Here is a 17,202-nt window from a genome sequence, read left to right on the forward strand (position 1 = left end):
GGAGGAGCGGCATTCTCCTTGTCCTTGTCTTTATCGCTCTCTCCTCCTAATTTGGCACGCGAGCTGACGGTGCCCCGTTTATGCAGGCTGCTGAAATGGTCGTCCTTTGGGCCCTCCGCCAGACGCTCCTCATACTTGATGAGTTTACGCAAGTCTAAATTGGGAAGGGATGGGATTCGGATCAGATCGGAGATATTTTGGGAACTCTTAGGGTTTATTGCATGTGCGGGTTGATGAACGGAACGGATGTATTCTGGTGCCCCCCAATCTAAAATGATTCCAAGGCTCCGAAGCTGCAAAGGGAGTATGCTTGAAAATGCATCAACTTTGAGTCCTTAAATCAAATGACAACTAAAACATAACGAAGGAAACTCAATCTTAGATTTCTATACTATGTAATAATTTCTTTGAAATCATGATAATCCTGATGCTAGCGCTCTCCTCTATTTAATAAAATAAAATAAATTAATATGTGTTCTAATTAGTTGTAAAAAAAAAAAATAAATAAGTACAAAGTTCATACCAAGAACGAATATGGCAAATCACGATCAGAATTATTCATAAACTGTCTATTAAAATTACTTAATTACATAACCCATTCGAAATTTTCAATGATTGTCCTCTCATGGAAACAAGGCAAAGGTAATATAAATAAAGGATTTTTCTAACTGAGAGTTCTAAATAATAATTGTGCCATATATTCCGACTATCATACAGATAAATAAAAAATTAAATAAGAACTAAAGAACTTTTCTATTGATGCTTGATCAAGAATACCTTCAGAAACTCTACATGTGGGGGTTACAATAAATGCAGCACAAAAATTGTAAATATTTTGTTTGTTTGAATTGAATATTTATATTTAATTTTACTCTTTGTTTTAATAATTTTTTATACAATTGCTTTTGGTTTTTGTTTTAGTTTAGTTCTTTCACTTTTACACAATAGTTGATTGGTTTGTTTTGTGGTTTTTCCATTTTCAAATTCTCTTTTCCTTGAGCGTTAACGACAGGCGACGTTTAACATAACGAAAAAACTATTCTTCAAAACGATAAATGGAAAGTTTACTACTTATTAGCTAGAGCTTGAAATGAGTTTTGTTTTTTTTTTTTTTTGGTTTGGAATAGTCCGAAATTGTTGATGATTTGTTGGTGGTATTTTTGAGGGGTTACTTCGGGAGAATTTGAGCTAAACTAAGTATAAACTAAGGCTTATGATGGTACGTATTTCTGTGTGTGTTTGTGTTTATTGGTTGTTTCATTGCAGTTGGAATTATGCCAGCGTAAAAAGGTGTGGTTTGAGGTCAGGTTAAACAGATGGTTGGTTGATGCTCGGATGGCCTATAAAATATCCTACAAATGAAACTTATTTTCTCATCTTCGTTGGCTCTCCGTTTCTGTACACACTAAAAGCTAAAAGTGATTGGATGATGATGGATGATTGATGGGTTGGTGCTTGCTCAGCGACGATATCTGAAGCGTCTAAAGGGCGCCCTCAGTCGGCGACAGGTGACACGAACCTCCTTCTTAAGAAACTGCGAGATGGCTAAAGATTTTACAGCCGCTGTTGCCGCTTCGGCGGCACAACTGCTGGCCGCCTTCCCACTGTTCGGTGGCGCGTACTTTGAAATGTCAAACTTCCTCTTGGGCGTCGTCTGCTGCTGCTGGTGGGGACAGTGCTCATGCGAGTCCCCCGCCTGTGTGTTGCTCAAGTCGAGATCCGTGTCCAGCCCATCCGAAGAGACGGTAAAGATGTCCGAATTGTCGCCGCCCAGCTTTTCGCTAGGCGAGATGCAGCTGCCCAGGCTTCCGTTCAACTGTGGAGTGCTGCGTCGCTGCTGCTGCCCGGTGCTCGGTGTGGATGTGGCCGGATGCAGTCGATGGCCATTGTGGAGAGTGAGCAACAGCTTCTTGCCGGGACTCATCGACTGTGGATCATCGGGTGGGGTCGATACAGAGATGGAGGGCAGGCGGGCTCGTTTTTCGGGTGGCTCATCATCGTCATCATCATCGAGTGTGAGCTTTGGTTCCACCTTATGAGGGGCTTGCTGCTCCTCGAAGGCGTCTTCAAAGATATCCTCTTCTTCCTCCTCATCTTCTTCGTCTTCCTCCTCTTCGATATCCGCATCAGTGGCCTCTATTTCCGCCTCATCGTCCTGCTGCTCATCCACCGAATCCGCCATCGTTTCATCTTCATCGGGTAGACTCTCATTCTCATCGGCTTCCGCTTCGGCCTGCTGTTCTCCTCCCTGCTCGTCGACATCTGTGGCTGGGGGTGTCATGACAGCTTCCTCACGGGCAGCAGCACTTCCACCGGCTTCCCCTTCCCCATCCTCGTCTTCATCCTCATCCTCTTTGCTAAGCAGCTTCTCCGCAATTGTGGCTGTTGTTGTGGTGGTGGTGGTTGTAGTCTGCTCCTCCTCCGTCTCCATGGGCTCCTGTTTGATGGGTGACATCTCCCCTAGGCCCATCTTCTTGAAGTTAATCCTCTCATCGGGCATGGATCGAGCACCCCAACCACCGGCATTACCACCGCCGCGCCTCCTGTGCTGCGTCTTGGGCCAACCCGTTCGATTCGTCTTCGACTTAAGGCTCTTCCGCTTGCGATAGTAAGTTTTGTATAGGTTGCCCATGTTACCCAAGCGTCGACTTGTGCCCGACAGCTGGTTCCCTGCTCCGGAACCTCGACTGGCATCCTCCTCATCATCGCCGCTGCCAGCGCTGCCCATCACCAGATCACAAAGATCAAATTCACTCGTGAAATAGCAATCTGTTGGTGGTGGCGTGTGCTGCATCCGCTCTGCTGCTGCCGGTAGTTCATCCTGAGTGTCCTCCGAGTCCTCTATATCCAGGTCAAACTCTTTTCCAGCCAACTCCAGATACTTGTCCAGCTGCCAGGCAGCCAGACCAGCATTTTCATGCTGCATGGCCTTATCCAGAGCCTTGAAGGCACACGGCTCCATCTCGTATTCGAGCAGACCCTTCTTGCAGGGCAGCTTGCGCACACCGCGCATCATTCCAGGCGGCTGCTGCTGTGCTGGACGCACGGCTGGATGGTTTTTCCTTTTTCGCTTGCCCAGAAGTACGCTGGCGGAGCACGGTTCATGTCGCGCGGAGAACTGCAAACGGCGGGCATAGCTGTGACTGAGACTGGCATTGGCCACTTGCGGCAGACGACGACTCCTGCCAGGCGATTCAGTTGCGGCTGCAGGCGGTTCGGGCGCAACTGCAACTGGTGCTGGGGCAGGTGGGGAATGATCGTATTTGTTCTGTCCACGCCGCATCCGTTTCACAGTCTCACTGATTTCGGTGGCAAAACGCAGCTCCTCCACAGGTGTGGCTGCCTGGGAGCGTGTGTTTCTCGGCGAGGCGGGTGCTGGCTCCTGCTTCAGAGGTGTCTTCAGTTTGGGAGGAACTATAACCGGAGGCGGTGGTTCCGGCTCTGCTTCCGAGTTGGTTTTACTCTGCGAATCCTGACGCTGACGTATGATGCAGCTGACCAGAGCCAGGGTGGAGGCATGTTCACGCGGTGACTTCCTTGGCGGCAGCTCGGCCAATCGTGCCAGCTGCTTGTTGCGACACGTCATGCCTGAGCTGGAGCTGGATGTGCTCCTCACACGTTCAATCAGCTGAACACGATCGATGGCAAATTCACGCTCGAGAAGCTCCGGAGTGCTGGCCTTGCTATCACATTTGGCTATGGCTATGGCAGTGCTTAGTTGTGTCTCGTGTTGCTGTTGCAGCTGCTGCTGCTCCTGCTGGTACCGCTGCAGCAGATGCATCTTCTTGTGCTTGTACATGGACGATGACGATGAGGATGATGCCGTTCCCGGTTGCACCTCCGTCTCCTCTTCCTTTTTTACTGGTCTCTCCGTCTTCTGGGGCAGCTCCTCCTCCTGCTTCTGTGCCTGCTCGGCCCGACACAGAGCACAACTGTGTGCCGGCAGCGTCCTGGCCATGGGTATGGGACCCATCTCGTAGGGCAGCTTGCGATATCTCGTGGAACCGTAGTATGTGTAGTAGTTCTCCTCGCCCGCATCCTGCCGCATGAATACACGATTCCACAGCTCACCATTCGGCAGGGACTCGAATGTGTATTGCATCTTTCGCAGCAGCTCGCTCTTGCTGCAATCGAAAAACAAATCCATGGCTGGTGGCTGCTGCGCCCCCTTCTGACCCTTCTTCGGCTTCCCTTTGGACTTTGGTGTTGCAGGTGGTTTTTGGCTCTTGCCACGTGACTTTCTTTCTTTGACCTCCGTGTGAAGTAGCTCAGTCTCTGCGGCACTTCGATTTATGGTCAATCGCGAGCGTCGTCGTTCCGCACGCTGCTCTCGGGTATCGGAACGCGTTATAGGCGTTGCTGTTGTTTCCACCGCCACAACTGCTGCTGCTGGTTGGGGCTCCAGCTGACGACGTCGTCTTCTGTCTGCCACATAGTCTTCATCGCTGCCCGAAGAGCAAGAGAATTCCTCCTCCTCTTCAGCATCATCGTCGAGATCGAGGTCTTCCTCCTCGACGTCTTCTTCGGGTTCGATAGGTTCTTGTTTGATTTTGATCTTGGCTTTTGTTGCTTCCCCCATCCTATCCTCCAGTTTGACTCCGCCTCCTCTCGTCTTCCGCAACTGCAGCTGCTGTTGCTGACTGCTAGTCGTTGCCGCCGTTACAATGGCGGTGGCAGTGCGACTGCTCTTCCTGGTGGCCGGCGTTTGCTTTAGTTTAACCTTCAGCTCTGGCTCCGCCGCCGTCGTTGGTTCGTCGTCGTCTGGCTGGATGGGGGCGCTCGGAAAGCGCTGTTGGCTGTTGCTACTGCTGCTCCCCGTGGATAGCTGACGTTGCAGCAGTAGCTGCTGCTCGGCTGCCGCGGCTGGTCTCCTTCGCCTGCCCACGGCCTGGGCACGCTTACGCAGCATATTGCCCTCCGTCTGAGGCTGCGGGTGATGTTGCTGTGTTTCAGCCTCGCTGGTGCTTGTGTCTAGGCTGGCTGAGGAGATACTGTGCCTGCCCCTCACATCTGATGTGGTCTGGCGATCCACATCCGTCAGCAGTTCGCTGCTGCTCCTCGTCGTCGTTGTTGTTGATGCTGTGCGGGGGAACATAAAATTCTCGGCCTCTCCATTTAGCCGTTGCAGCTCAGACTGTCGCACCTTCTGAAACTTGACAATCAGCGAGGGCGAGTCCACATTGTTGGTCGCTTGTCGGCCGCCGATGCCGCTGCGTCTTGGTGGAGTGGCGCCGCACTCATCTCGGGTCTCTACGACCTTGTAGAGCGAGGAGGGTGGCAGCATGGCTCTGATGGGTGGCGATAGACCAGAATTCTGTTGCGTTTTCCGCCGCGTTGTGTTGTGGGTCGTCGGCGTGGCCGCTGCCATGTTGGGCTGCTCTTGACGCTGCAGCTCCGTGAGACTGCCCTGCGAGGTGTTGCCGCCGCTTTTCTTGGCAGTCGGAGATGGCGTCATCGGTGAGCCGCCTGGGGGTGATGCCTGGAACTTCTCCGATGAATGCTTTCCCTTGGTTATTCTCTTGGATTTCTCTCTTAGCGCTGGTGACGGACGTTGCCTGCTGTTGGGACTGGGTTGGGGCTGCTGCGACTGTCGTTGGGTTCCAGCATCTTCGTTCGCCGTGGAAGCACTCAATTGCTGTTGCTGCTCATCCACATCCATATCGATTTCGCTCTCTTCGTCTGGCTCCTGCTCCAGAAACCGATTCACATTCGCCGACGACTGTATGAGCGTGTCCAGGGCCAGAAAGTTGTCCGAGTTCTTTGCAAAAAACTCGTGATCCTTGCTCTTCAGGTGAATGGCGAGGATATCGTACTCTAGCTTGCAGATCTCACACACGCCACCCTGCTTTTCGCTGGACTCCTTGGGCTCGCCACGGCAGTGTGAGCGCGGACTGTTGGGTATGGCCGTTGCCTGTTTCTTGAGCTGCTTGAGTGCCGGATGTTGGACAGTCTGTTGCTCCTCCTTTGGTTTATCTCTCTGGGATGTACGCGAGCCGAGCGACTTGCGCGTCATAATCTGTTGCTGCTCTTTCGATTTGACTTTTGTTAGCAAACGGAAGGCACCGTCGTCGCTGCTTAAATCGATTTTTGGCCAATCGTCGGGCTGCTTTATCAAATGGTAGTAGGGCCTATAGTTACGCTTCACCGATTCGATCTTTACATACTGCTTCTTGAGCTGTATTTGATGGGTATTAACATTGGATGCTCCTCCTCCTGCTACTGCTGAGCCCTCCTTCTTGTTGCTGCTGTTGCCGTTTCCGTTCCCCTCTAGGTACTGGCGGAGCTCGGTTTGGATGCGCTTGAAGAAGCGTTGGGCGTGATCCGTCTGCCAGATGGTGTAGGATCTGCTTGTGTTGCAGGCGTTGGACGATGTTGGTGTGGCAGGACCCACCCCAACCGCTGTGCTACCGGTGCTTTGTTGTCGCCGCACACGACTCAAAATGGCATCGGCACGGGATTGCCTATTGCTTTTCCTTTGATGCTGGCCATCATCCTGACAGAGGTGGCTGTTCCCGCCTGTGCCGGGTGTACCAGGGGTGGCTGGTGTGGCAGGTGTTTTGGGTGGTTGGGGGGTGCCCGGAAGACTCGCCTCTGGCTTGTCGGTGACAAAATGTGTGATGCTGTCACTGAGAAAGAACTCAAGATTGCCGCCAAGTGCCTTGATGTCCGCCTCTATTCGCTTTGCTAGCTGATGGTCGCAAATGTCCAAATAGAACTTGAAATGGCAAAGTGGACGCTTGCTCTTGATGACCTTTACTTTGGGCCGCTCAGTAGTGGCTGCTGCTGCTGCTGTGGTTGGTGTTGTTGGTGCGAGTCTGCTAGCGGTTTGCTTATCCGACTGCGGTTGCATACCTTCAGGCGCAGATTAGCTGTCCGCACAAGGACCAAGAATTAGAGAAATAGAACGAGAGAGAAAGGGAGAGTTGAGAAAATGCATACAGAATATCAATACAAATCGTCCTTATCCTTAGTCCATCTTAGCCTATACTCTTATATGCCCAGCCACCAACCGCATTTGTCGATTCTTCTTGCTTGAATTTGACTCCTTTTTCCCAGCTACTGCTGCTCCGACCACATGGGTGTGTGTTTGTTGGGGAGGGGTGCGTGTGCGTTTGCTGTGCGCGCGTTATGCAATTCTGCATTTTGATATACACATTTTGAATCAATAATTTGCATCTGCAGCACTTTCGGGTGTGTATAACTTAGTGCACAACACAAATTAAGTGTGAGTTAATTTATTTTAATTCAAAACTAAAAATGGGACCGACAAGAGGCCCACCCAGCGCCCAGCTGCTGCGACGCTACGGTGTGGCGTTGCCACCCAGCTGAAATCTGTTTGGGCACAGCTGTTTTGCTGCAGCTGCAGTTCAAAAACCCGTTTTATCATTTTCGTTTAACTTTGTTTATCTTATGCGCAATATAAGGTATAAAATTGTCTGCTGATTCAATCAACTCACGGTAACTTTCCACACCTTCCCCATCCCATAATTTCCGATACCTTTGCGGTCACATGTATCGCTATCGATTTTAAACAAGTCGCGCCACGTTCGTCCCCTTCTATACAAAATAAAAAACTTGCTTTTTCCCCGACGTTGTCGTCGTCGGCCGACCCCTTTGGAGTGTGTAGGGCAATGCTTTTAGCAAACACAGCACACGGCACGGAGCACAGAGCACAGCACAGCACAAAACTAAAGTCTTATTTGCTTTCTCGTTCGTCGTCGTCGTCGTCTGCGTTGTCGTGCGGCTGCGAGTCTGCTTTCTGGCTGCCCCTGCTCTGAGTAACATGTTTATGTATCTATTCGTCAGCAGCAGCGCACAAATATATTTTGGTGCGTGTGTGTAGCAGGGTGGAGAGGCAGCCATGACTGAGAATTTTGCTAACTTGTCTTTATTGCAGTTGCCATGCAATTTGCAGATTTAGCCAAGCAAAAAGAATGCGAATGAGCGGGCACAGGCATAATCGACGACCGATATTCAACACGGTCGGGCAAAACAGTATGGCAACATTGCTAGGCTAATCCCCCCCACACACAAACTGCGGGCCAGCTTCTCTGGACGGGCTATGTATTTGGCTATCAAGAAAAGCTTTTATATAACCTGAAAAACAAGCACAGCGCGCTGCGCTGGCACTTTTTGTGCGCCATTACAATAAACGAAACGATACGATACGAAACGAAACGCAATGAAAAATACATGACGAACCAAGTGCGGTGAAGGTGGGGAATGGGCAACAACGAAAAAAACTCACCACAGCGGCAGCAGCAACACAAGTGAAAATAAGTAAAAAGAGGACAGGGCAACGAAAACGGGAGACAAAGAGTAGAGCGAAAAAAAATAACACACAAAAACACTACTACTATACGAAATAAGAGCAAACAGAAAAACGCACAATTTGAACTCTGCAAAGCGGAGAGCGAGACACATGAGCATACAAAGTATATATATACACAAATGTATGCACGTACATATGTACGTGCGTATATAAAAATTCATGTGAAGTCGCGGATGAAGCTGACAATGCGGTGGAGGCCGAAAACATACACACACGCAGAGACGTACACACACACACCGTAGAAGATATACAAGCCACCACTCAGGCAGAAAAGCAGGCCCAGGGCAGCAACAAAAACAATCGTTGCTGTTTGGCGTTTGTAATCGGGCTGTACAACGGTGTGCACAGTGGTCACCCACGGCAACTGTTCGCTTCCAGCCATGTGTTAATATATTTGAAGCATTTCGTTTTCTTCCAGCACTGGCTCTGCCACATGACCATTAATGCATTGAGCAGATGTTGTTGGTTCCACAAACAATGGCATTCGTCCCACTGTGACGGGACCGGCGTTTCTAGCTCATCCAATCATGTTTATTTGTTTCCAACAATATCCAACAATTTAGTTATTTCAACCACTGTGCCATTCTGTTGTCTCTACCTCCGCATATACTTTGGGCCGCCGCCACCGCTTTTGCTGTGTGTGGACTTTCTGTCGTGTGTGTGTTATTCACAATTTCCGAGTAATACTCGTTTTTTGTTTTCTTTATTTCATTGCACTGTATTTCTTTTGCTCTCGTTTTTTTTTGTAAAACACAAACACACACGGACATACGAACGGGAGGAAAGAAATAGGAAATCAAATAAAAATGGTGACGAATCGTTTGAAATTCAACGAAAAGCCGAAACTAAAACTTTTGCATAAAATAAAACGACTAAAATGTCAAATCCATTGCAATGGCGGGAACTGCGGTCTGTCTTGGTGGTGGGCAGGGGAGGAGCGCGAGAAGGATGGGTGGGGGGTACTTTGTGGGTTGCTTACCTTTTAGAAATTCACGTAGTTGCTCGGCGGATATATTCCTATAGCCCAATTCATTTAAATGCTGCAGTATAGCCCGTGCATCCAAAGGCAAATGTGACATTTTCTTTTTGTTCAGCAGCCTAATCAATTGTTCTTTATTGCAAGATGGTTTTTTCTTATATTTTGTTTATATTCCACCACTCTCTCACATACACACACGCACACATACAGATGCAGTATCACCGTTTCCACTTTGTGCTGCTGCTTCTTCTTCACCACCGTTCGCTGCCGACAATCGAAAATTTTTCACTGTACTTCTGTTCGCTTTTTTCGCTGTCAGCTCGCTTCGCGTTGGCTTTATTTCTTCGTCAGCGCTTCAGTTACTTAACTGAATTCACCTGCGTACAACTAACTAGTTACAATTTTAAATATATACACAACTATCGGAGACGAACAGAGGCGAGCGAGCGTCTATTGCCTTCGTTTCGTCGTATACGCCTTTGTTATTTCAGTTGTTTTCAGCTATTTTCTGTGTATCTGGCTGTGCAAAAACAGTCCTGCACGCCCAGTTGGAGTGTGAAAATGCCAGTATTATTAATTTTCACATATTTTCCTGCTGGTTTTGTAACAATTTTCACCAATTTCAATTAAAATGTACACGAACAGCACAGCGCACCAGTGTGTCGCGGAATTATCGATAACATATACCGTGTGACCCTCAGATATACAAGAAAGTTTACATTTCAATTTTCTAAATATACCGTAAATATACCGCAGACTTCATAAAATTTCTCGATTTTGATATTCTATTTAAAAGTGCTAGCTTGTTAGAGCTCTCAGCACGATTACTATAATTTTATCCGATTGATGAATCAATTGTCTGTGGCCTGATTGCCTTATTTGATGGTAATACTAATAAGAAAATTCAACATCGGGGAATTAGGTTTTCGAACTGTGGCCAAGGTACGATTACCTTGATTAGGTCACCACCTTGAATTTTTCCATAGCTTGTTTAGTATTTTCCTTTTGTGAAGAGGTATGGGTCCAATGTAGAAAACGTGTACAAATGCCATTTAAAGCCATGTCCACGTCGAATAATAATTCGAGATCAACATGTTGATTGCCATAAAAATCTCAACTTTTTTGAAAATGTTGAAAAAAGGCATTTCACACTGCTATCAAACGTACACATTTCATCGCCAGGTGTCTCTGTTGCCAATTACATAAATGTGTAGTTTCCGTGTAGTTACTCTATATAAGATATATGTATATTCTTTCTAACATTAATAGCAAGCTTAGTAACAAAACTTGTAACGATCTCTACAATCCGTTCGCGTTTACAAATTTTTAGTGAATTCTCTAGTCAAAACATTGAATTTAGAGCCACGCACATGGATGCTTATTTCGTAATGGTAATTCTCTAAAAGAGCTGCCAGATTTACGCAAATAGCAATATTATTAATAGAAGGGGCCTTTAAGCCTTAAATTACGCACACAATCAGCCAGACATTGCCTCTTTTATGAATGATACCCTGATTCCTTTCGCGATCCAGTATTCGAAACAAATGTTAGATTGCTTTTTAATATAAAGTTAGAACAGTAAAACTGTTGATCTACTCTACTCGTACATGCTTTTTGAAAATACGCTTTGAATTTTAATGATCAACCCTCGCACCCATAGAGTTAAGCAGTTCATCAAGTTCTCTATGCCACATTCAGCTGAGCACATTTGTTGTAACTTTAGCTATTGTTTACAATTGGTTCCATTTGGCTGCAGATGGAGAGCGAATGAGTGGGAGTACAACAAGAGAAGAGACCATTATAGATTCGGCTCTCTGGAGTATCTCGCTTTCGCTTTGAACTTGCCAGAACTTGCTATTGCTTTGCTTCTCCCCACTATTCAGTTTTAATTCAGATAAGCAAGTTGCAACGGATAAAAATAGTTACTTTGTTCTCTTTTTGAAAGCTTTGTCCCTTTGATTTTACAAGCATGCAGTACACAACAGCCTTTGTTTATCGTTTTTTATTTGCTGCAACTGTCTAATTAATTGAACCACACCCGAAAAATCACTTTGCCAATTAAACATGAAGCGATGTTTCAATTACAAGTTCGTCCTCAATTTCTGCAATTTTTTATTTCTGGTAAGTTTTGTAAGTTGTTTGCCTTTAAGTAAAAAGAAAAATTGTTATTTTGTGAAAATGATTTTGAAACTGATTGAGTATTTATTATAATTAGGTAATGCTAGGCTTAAACATTCTTTAACAAAAAAGAGTACAACTATAGATTTTATAACAGTCGAATAAAAACTTAAGTAACTAGGAATGAATTGTCTAATTTGGTTAGAGCTCTTGAATCACTGGAAAAAAACTTTACATCTTCAATTTGAAGTATTCGTGCGTTGATTTGTTTTTATATAAAAAACCAGATTCCATTTCACTACTTCTAGTTAATGGCATGCTGCATTTCTAGTCTCCCTTTTAAAATTGTAGCCCATATTCTATTCACTTTACCCAGCATCACTTTTTCGGTTTCGTTACGGTTGGCTGATCAGCGAAAATATAAATCAACGTGAGCGAATAACTTTTTCCATTTTTCTTTAATGAAAAATACATGACCAATGCTATTTGCTATTATGCAACTTAATACGAATGTGTTTAATTAAAGTATTAGATTATTATTATACCAAATTCTAGCTTCAAATATTTAATTAATATGTTTTATCCCATATATTTTTCAGCTATGTGGTATTCTTCTCATTGTATCTGGATGTTACCTGTTTACCGATAACAAGCGCATCCTGCTGTCCAGACTACTAGCCGCTCCCAACGATCGTCTTAATGCATTGCCACAACCATTGCTCTACTACATTGCTCTTGGACTGGCTATTGCTGGATTTATAGCAGTACTGACATCGGTTGTGGGCTTTTGGGCTAGTTGCCTGCACACCTACTGCTTTCTCAGTATTTACTTCTTAGGCGTCGTGGTTCTACTCTTGACTGAATCCGTTCTATGCTTGGCCATCACTCTCTGGCCCCACTGCTTAGGCATTGGCCTAGATGAGAGTCAAATGGTAAAGTCTTTGCAATCCTATTATGGTGTACCGGGTCACGAGCAGTACACCAATGCCATGGACCTGGCACAAACTCGCTTTGGTTGCTGCGGGATGAAAAGCTCATTGGACTACGACACATCGTTATGGCGTCTCCAAAGTTATGGGCAAACCAATTGGCCTGTTCCATTAAGTTGCTGTGTCCTGGAAAATGCGCCACAGCCATTCGCATATCTAGATCCAAAGCCAGCAAACGAGACTCAGTGTAAGTCCCTGAATCATTTATCCTACGAGAGAGAGCGTTATACGGAATCATGTCTGCTCCATCTCGATACCTGGTATCGGGAGCAATATAGTGTATTCCTTGGCGCCAGCCTCCTAATGGCTCTTGTTGAGTTTTGTGTCCTGCTTGCCATTATAATGAGCTGCACGGCCCTTGCCTCCCAAAGAGCCAGGACTGAAGATATACAAAACGCGACAGATCAAAAGCGCCAACGGCGTTCAGCACTGTCACAACGTGTTCTTGTTGAAAACATATATGAACCAGAGGTGGAACTCAGAGCAAACTCCGGCCACAGTATGAACGGCATGTGTCTGGGAGGGCCTGGCAGGTATGTAAGCAGCCAGGACTTCTCAGAGTTGTTTCAAAGGCCCAGCGATCCACACACGCACCGTAAAAACACATCGTTTGAACCAATTTCTGCCAACTTCCAAACGCAAGGGAGGAATTACTTGGTTTAACTTTGGACACGCTAAGCTGAGAGAAGGTGGATTTGACGTTACTTGCTAAATACATTTAAGTACAATACAATACATATATTTAAGCTGCTTTGATTTAGATTGTGAAACTTAACGCAAGTTGAAGCTGCGTCGATTTGTGTAACCGCAAACCAGTATACATATGTACATACATATTTGTATATAATTTGTATGTATTTACATAATTGCATATCATTAGGAATAAATATGTATTAATTTTTGTAAATAAAAAAATAATCCATGTAATATTTCACATCGAGTTCAAAATTTTCAGTATCTTTTTATAATATTCAACACAAAACTGAAGTATCTGGTCAATGCGGACTCATCTCTGCGACCAACCAATTTCGCTGAAGCGAGTAAATATCAAAAAAAAAAAAAATAATATTTCACATTCAGATGAAATTACTTTGACATTTTGTTTAAATGCATCAACCTTAAAAACTATTGATAGGACCATGAACTCAAAAATATCGATACTCTTTGTGCGATAATGGAAACAAACTTTTTTTTGCGGCTCTTGTGGTTCGGCTATTTATTCTGTGCTGCTCGAAAATGGGTTCTATTTTTCGAGGAATAAAAAGAAAATTGTGTAAGCTTAAAAAGGGCACTTCGTTGTCACTGGCACGCCAGCGCAAAGCAGATAATATAACGTTTACTCCAGCTTTAGTGTTGACCGATTCGGAAGAAGAAAATGAGCGGCAATTTTGTAAAAAATATGCGAGGATGGATACCATTACTTACCCAGAGGTCTCGCTCAAACAACAGAAAGCCTACTTGCAATATTTGTGCAGCATGTTCGGTCAGATATCACACATATCCCAGCGGCATAGCCCTAAAAAAGGCGGTAAGGACATGTAGGCGACGACATTAGGATGCTCTTATCTCGAAAGGAGCCACAAAGAAGACTTTGCACAGATTCTATTCATAAGTACTGTATGTCTTCTCCACAGGCGACGACGAAATGTATTTAGCTGTTAAAGCGATTGGGGTTGAATGCGAGTTGACTCCGAACTCCGCTGTCTATCGAGGAGGACTGGAAATAACCTCCACTGGGCCATCCCCACCCGAGCTGCAAAATCTTGAAGACGGTAAGCAGTAGACTATCGATCGATCCATGAAAAGTAAATTTTTCTCCTATAGGGAACGATGAGAAGAATTTGTCCACCAGATATTACGACTTCCAAGGCTATGAACAATTTAAGCGGAATATAGTTGACACACACTACATCGGATCAACTCCCTGCAAGTTGGATGATCTTAAAAGAGGTAATCACAATCCATATTGTCTGCGAAGTTCGATGTTAACCCAAAACAAGACATTCTACAGATAAATCAATCGACAATGAGAACAATGATGAGGCTATGTATGAGTGTGAGGCTGAGCTCGACGGATATGAAAAATTCGAGCTGGATATAGTTGGCAATCATTCTACAGCCCTTGAGATTGGAAACACCAACACAACTGAAGCTATGCACTGCCCTACAGCTAATGGCACCACATTTTATTCCCAATGCGAGATGGGAAGCTTATGTGCTAATGGAGACTAAAGATTGTGTTTAGAAAGTCGATAGGGCATAGCAAATATATATTAGTGTAGAACTTCCCCACCTCACAAATAGACTTTGACGGCAACACCTTACAAACTTCCGTTTCAGTCTGTTGAACGGCCCTGGGTGTAATACTACTACATAAGTAAACTGAAAGCAAACGAATTTCGGTACAAAGTGAAATTATACGTTTAAGTTCAAGAAAGCTAAAATAGTTGCATTCGAGGAAATACCGATTGTGCTACCACTAGCGAAAGGTTTATTGGTGTGGCTGCTGTGTAGTTACCATGTAAAAACAATGACATTTTTGATAACCATCCTTGTTTTGACCTATTTTATAACTAATCCAATAAAGGGAGTTTCTTGAATTAGCCAATCTTGTAGGAAATTGATTAATCAATCGAATAAAACTATATTTTCTGCGCAAAGCTTCCCAACAAGCTTTTAATATTTAATTGAATATCAAAATTGAGTAATTTTATTCATTTTCCTCGGTATGTTTGCAGTATATTTTTAAAATGCGAAGGAATATTTTGGTATATTTTATCGATAATTCCGCTGGAATCGAGGGCTGGGAAACATCGATAGTGGACACCATCCATCCATAGTGGAAATAGTATAGGTTTCTTAGATTACCCTAGTAACAATAGCTATATGATTAGGACTGAAAATAGTTTCTCCTCTGTTTTTTACATCGCCTTGCCTGATACAATTTGTTTGTTTATATTGTTTAAATTATAAGAACATTTCCAATGCAACACCTTGCATGCCCTCATCCACCACCATCGATAGCAACGCTAATAAACAAATTTCGACATAAATACCCTTTTCAAGAAATTATCGACAGCCCTATGGCTGTAGCGATTAAATACCAAAAAAAATATACCGCTGCTGCGTCTGCGCCGAACGCGTAAATAAAATAAAAACTAACGTTATCGCTCGCTGTGCGTGGTTTTAGACTTAAATTGAGTTCGTAAAATGTCGCGCAGTGCCTATATCGCGTGTCTGCTTGTGTTGGGTGAGTTGTGGAAGCGATTTGCCCGTGTGGGAGAGTTATTGAAATGCATGTTCTCGTTCTCATTTTCACCCCCTGACTGGGGCACGTACACAGCCTCCACTTGCCTGATTGCCACCGTAAATGCATCGCGCAACAGCTATTACAGAGGCTACAAGGTAGCAGAGGCGCCCCCCACCACGCCGCCACCGCAAACGCCCAAGGAGTATCTGGACAGCAGGGCGGGCCTCAGCACCTTCGGCATCATTCTTATCATATTCACGGTAATCGTGCTCTGCCTGATCTTCTACTACGGCATCATATGCTATCCGCTGCTGTGCAGAGATGAGAAAAAGTATCGCTTTATGGATGTATCCTCCACAATCACCGCGGCCACATCGCGCTCGATACAGTCGATAGAGAACTATCCCGAGCAGAAGCACCACCATCAACTTGCCTGATTCCCCGAAATTATTAATGGATTAGCCCCTAGGACAGTGCCGTAGAATAGTTTTCCGAATCGATTCGGACGCAAAAGACTTTTCCACGCCAGCAAGAAACAAAATTCAATAATTATGCTTACAAATATTTAGTATTAACATAGCAATAACCAGTTGAGCCCGAAGAAAGAATGGGAATTAATCATTCATAATTGGGTTTTCTACGGATCCCACATGCACATCCCTCCTCAAGGTGTCTGCTTCTCTCTGTCTTTGTCTTTGTCTCTCTGTTTATCTGTTGATTCGTTCATGCGTGTGCATTTACTGCAGGCTCAGGCTGTCGACAGCGCAACAAGTTTGCCTGGCCTGCAGAGAGACCCTTTTGGGCCACCCCACCTCCTTCTCATTTTCCCTTTCTCGGGCTCGTCTGGGCCCCGTTCTTTGGCCGTTTTCATGCTGAGGCCAACAGTTTTTATTTCTTTTTATGCAGGTAGTCTCCCAGCACCGCCGACCCGTCCAAAACGTTTACACTCTGCGCTGGCAGAGTCTGTCTGCCCGTCCCAAGACAAAGCCAAAGTGTGGCAATTGAGTCACGTTGCGCGGCATTGCTTCCAATGAAATAACTTAAAATTTGGCAAGCCAGTCTCTGTTCTGTCTGTTTTTTCTGTGTGAACGAACTTCTCTCGCCCTAATTTACATAACGAATCGCATATATTATCTCATATCTCTGCTAAGAAACGAAACGAAACGAAAACCCCCTGCTAGAATTGAACTCTTTGTGATGCTCGAATTTTTCCCATTCATTGAAGCATTTGCCAACAGGTTGTACTTAAATCGAAACCAAGTACTTAATAGCGTATATGTCATGCCAATCATAGTTTAAGCGCCAATCAATATGCCACCAAGATACGAGTATCTTCTACCATTTGTACTGCATTTAGTACTGCATCTAAACTAGAAATTGTGTCAAATTATGTACGTTTTTAGACGTCATTTAGTGTGTAAGCACAAACCATTTTAAAGATACCTACAATATACGAATATTTTTGGACATTTTTATGAGAATTTTTACAAAAAATAAACAGCCACGGATTGTGTGGTGAAAAGAAGTGAATGTT

The 17,202-nt window shown here is 45.0% G+C and overlaps 4 protein-coding genes across 7 annotated transcripts; 3 read left to right on the forward strand and 1 right to left on the reverse strand.

The window, feature by feature from the left end:
- Positions 1-37: 37 nt before the first annotated feature.
- On the reverse strand, positions 38-9,987 carry LOC117900557 (protein chiffon). 4 transcript variants are annotated; one of them, XM_034810961.1, is made up of 3 exons: positions 9,312-9,987; positions 1,520-6,869; positions 38-154 (listed from the first exon to the last, which is right to left on the reverse strand). In XM_034810961.1, the coding sequence occupies exons 2-3, from the start codon at positions 6,848-6,850 to the stop codon at positions 47-49; spliced, it is 5,439 nt and encodes a 1,812-aa protein (XP_034666852.1). In that variant the 5' UTR covers positions 6,851-6,869; positions 9,312-9,987; the 3' UTR covers positions 38-46. The 4 variants fall into 4 exon arrangements, with proteins under 4 accessions (XP_034666852.1, XP_034666855.1, XP_034666854.1 ...); XM_034810964.1 differs by lacking the exon at positions 9,312-9,987 and adding an exon at positions 7,499-7,909; XM_034810963.1 differs by lacking the exon at positions 9,312-9,987 and adding an exon at positions 7,458-7,475.
- Positions 9,988-11,077: 1,090 nt separating this feature from the next.
- On the forward strand, positions 11,078-13,144 carry LOC117900367 (tetraspanin-8). The gene is made up of 2 exons (XM_034810715.1): positions 11,078-11,432; positions 12,029-13,144. The coding sequence occupies exons 1-2, from the start codon at positions 11,376-11,378 to the stop codon at positions 13,079-13,081; spliced, it is 1,110 nt and encodes a 369-aa protein (XP_034666606.1). The 5' UTR covers positions 11,078-11,375; the 3' UTR covers positions 13,082-13,144.
- Positions 13,145-14,063: 919 nt separating this feature from the next.
- LOC117901245 lies at positions 14,064-14,815 on the forward strand. Its single transcript, XM_034811920.1, has 3 exons — positions 14,064-14,190; positions 14,243-14,368; positions 14,430-14,815. The coding sequence occupies exons 1-3, from the start codon at positions 14,064-14,066 to the stop codon at positions 14,648-14,650; spliced, it is 474 nt and encodes a 157-aa protein (XP_034667811.1). The 3' UTR covers positions 14,651-14,815.
- A 716-nt stretch (positions 14,816-15,531) lies between these two features.
- Positions 15,532-17,135, forward strand: LOC117901649. Its single transcript, XM_034812486.1, has 2 exons — positions 15,532-15,668; positions 15,762-17,135. The coding sequence occupies exons 1-2, from the start codon at positions 15,629-15,631 to the stop codon at positions 16,103-16,105; spliced, it is 384 nt and encodes a 127-aa protein (XP_034668377.1). The 5' UTR covers positions 15,532-15,628; the 3' UTR covers positions 16,106-17,135.
- Positions 17,136-17,202: the final 67 nt, after the last annotated feature.

The sequence above is a fragment of the Drosophila subobscura genome, chromosome U (genome assembly GCF_008121235.1).
Source record: "Drosophila subobscura isolate 14011-0131.10 chromosome U, UCBerk_Dsub_1.0, whole genome shotgun sequence".
Lineage (NCBI taxonomy): Eukaryota > Metazoa > Arthropoda > Insecta > Diptera > Drosophilidae > Drosophila > Drosophila subobscura.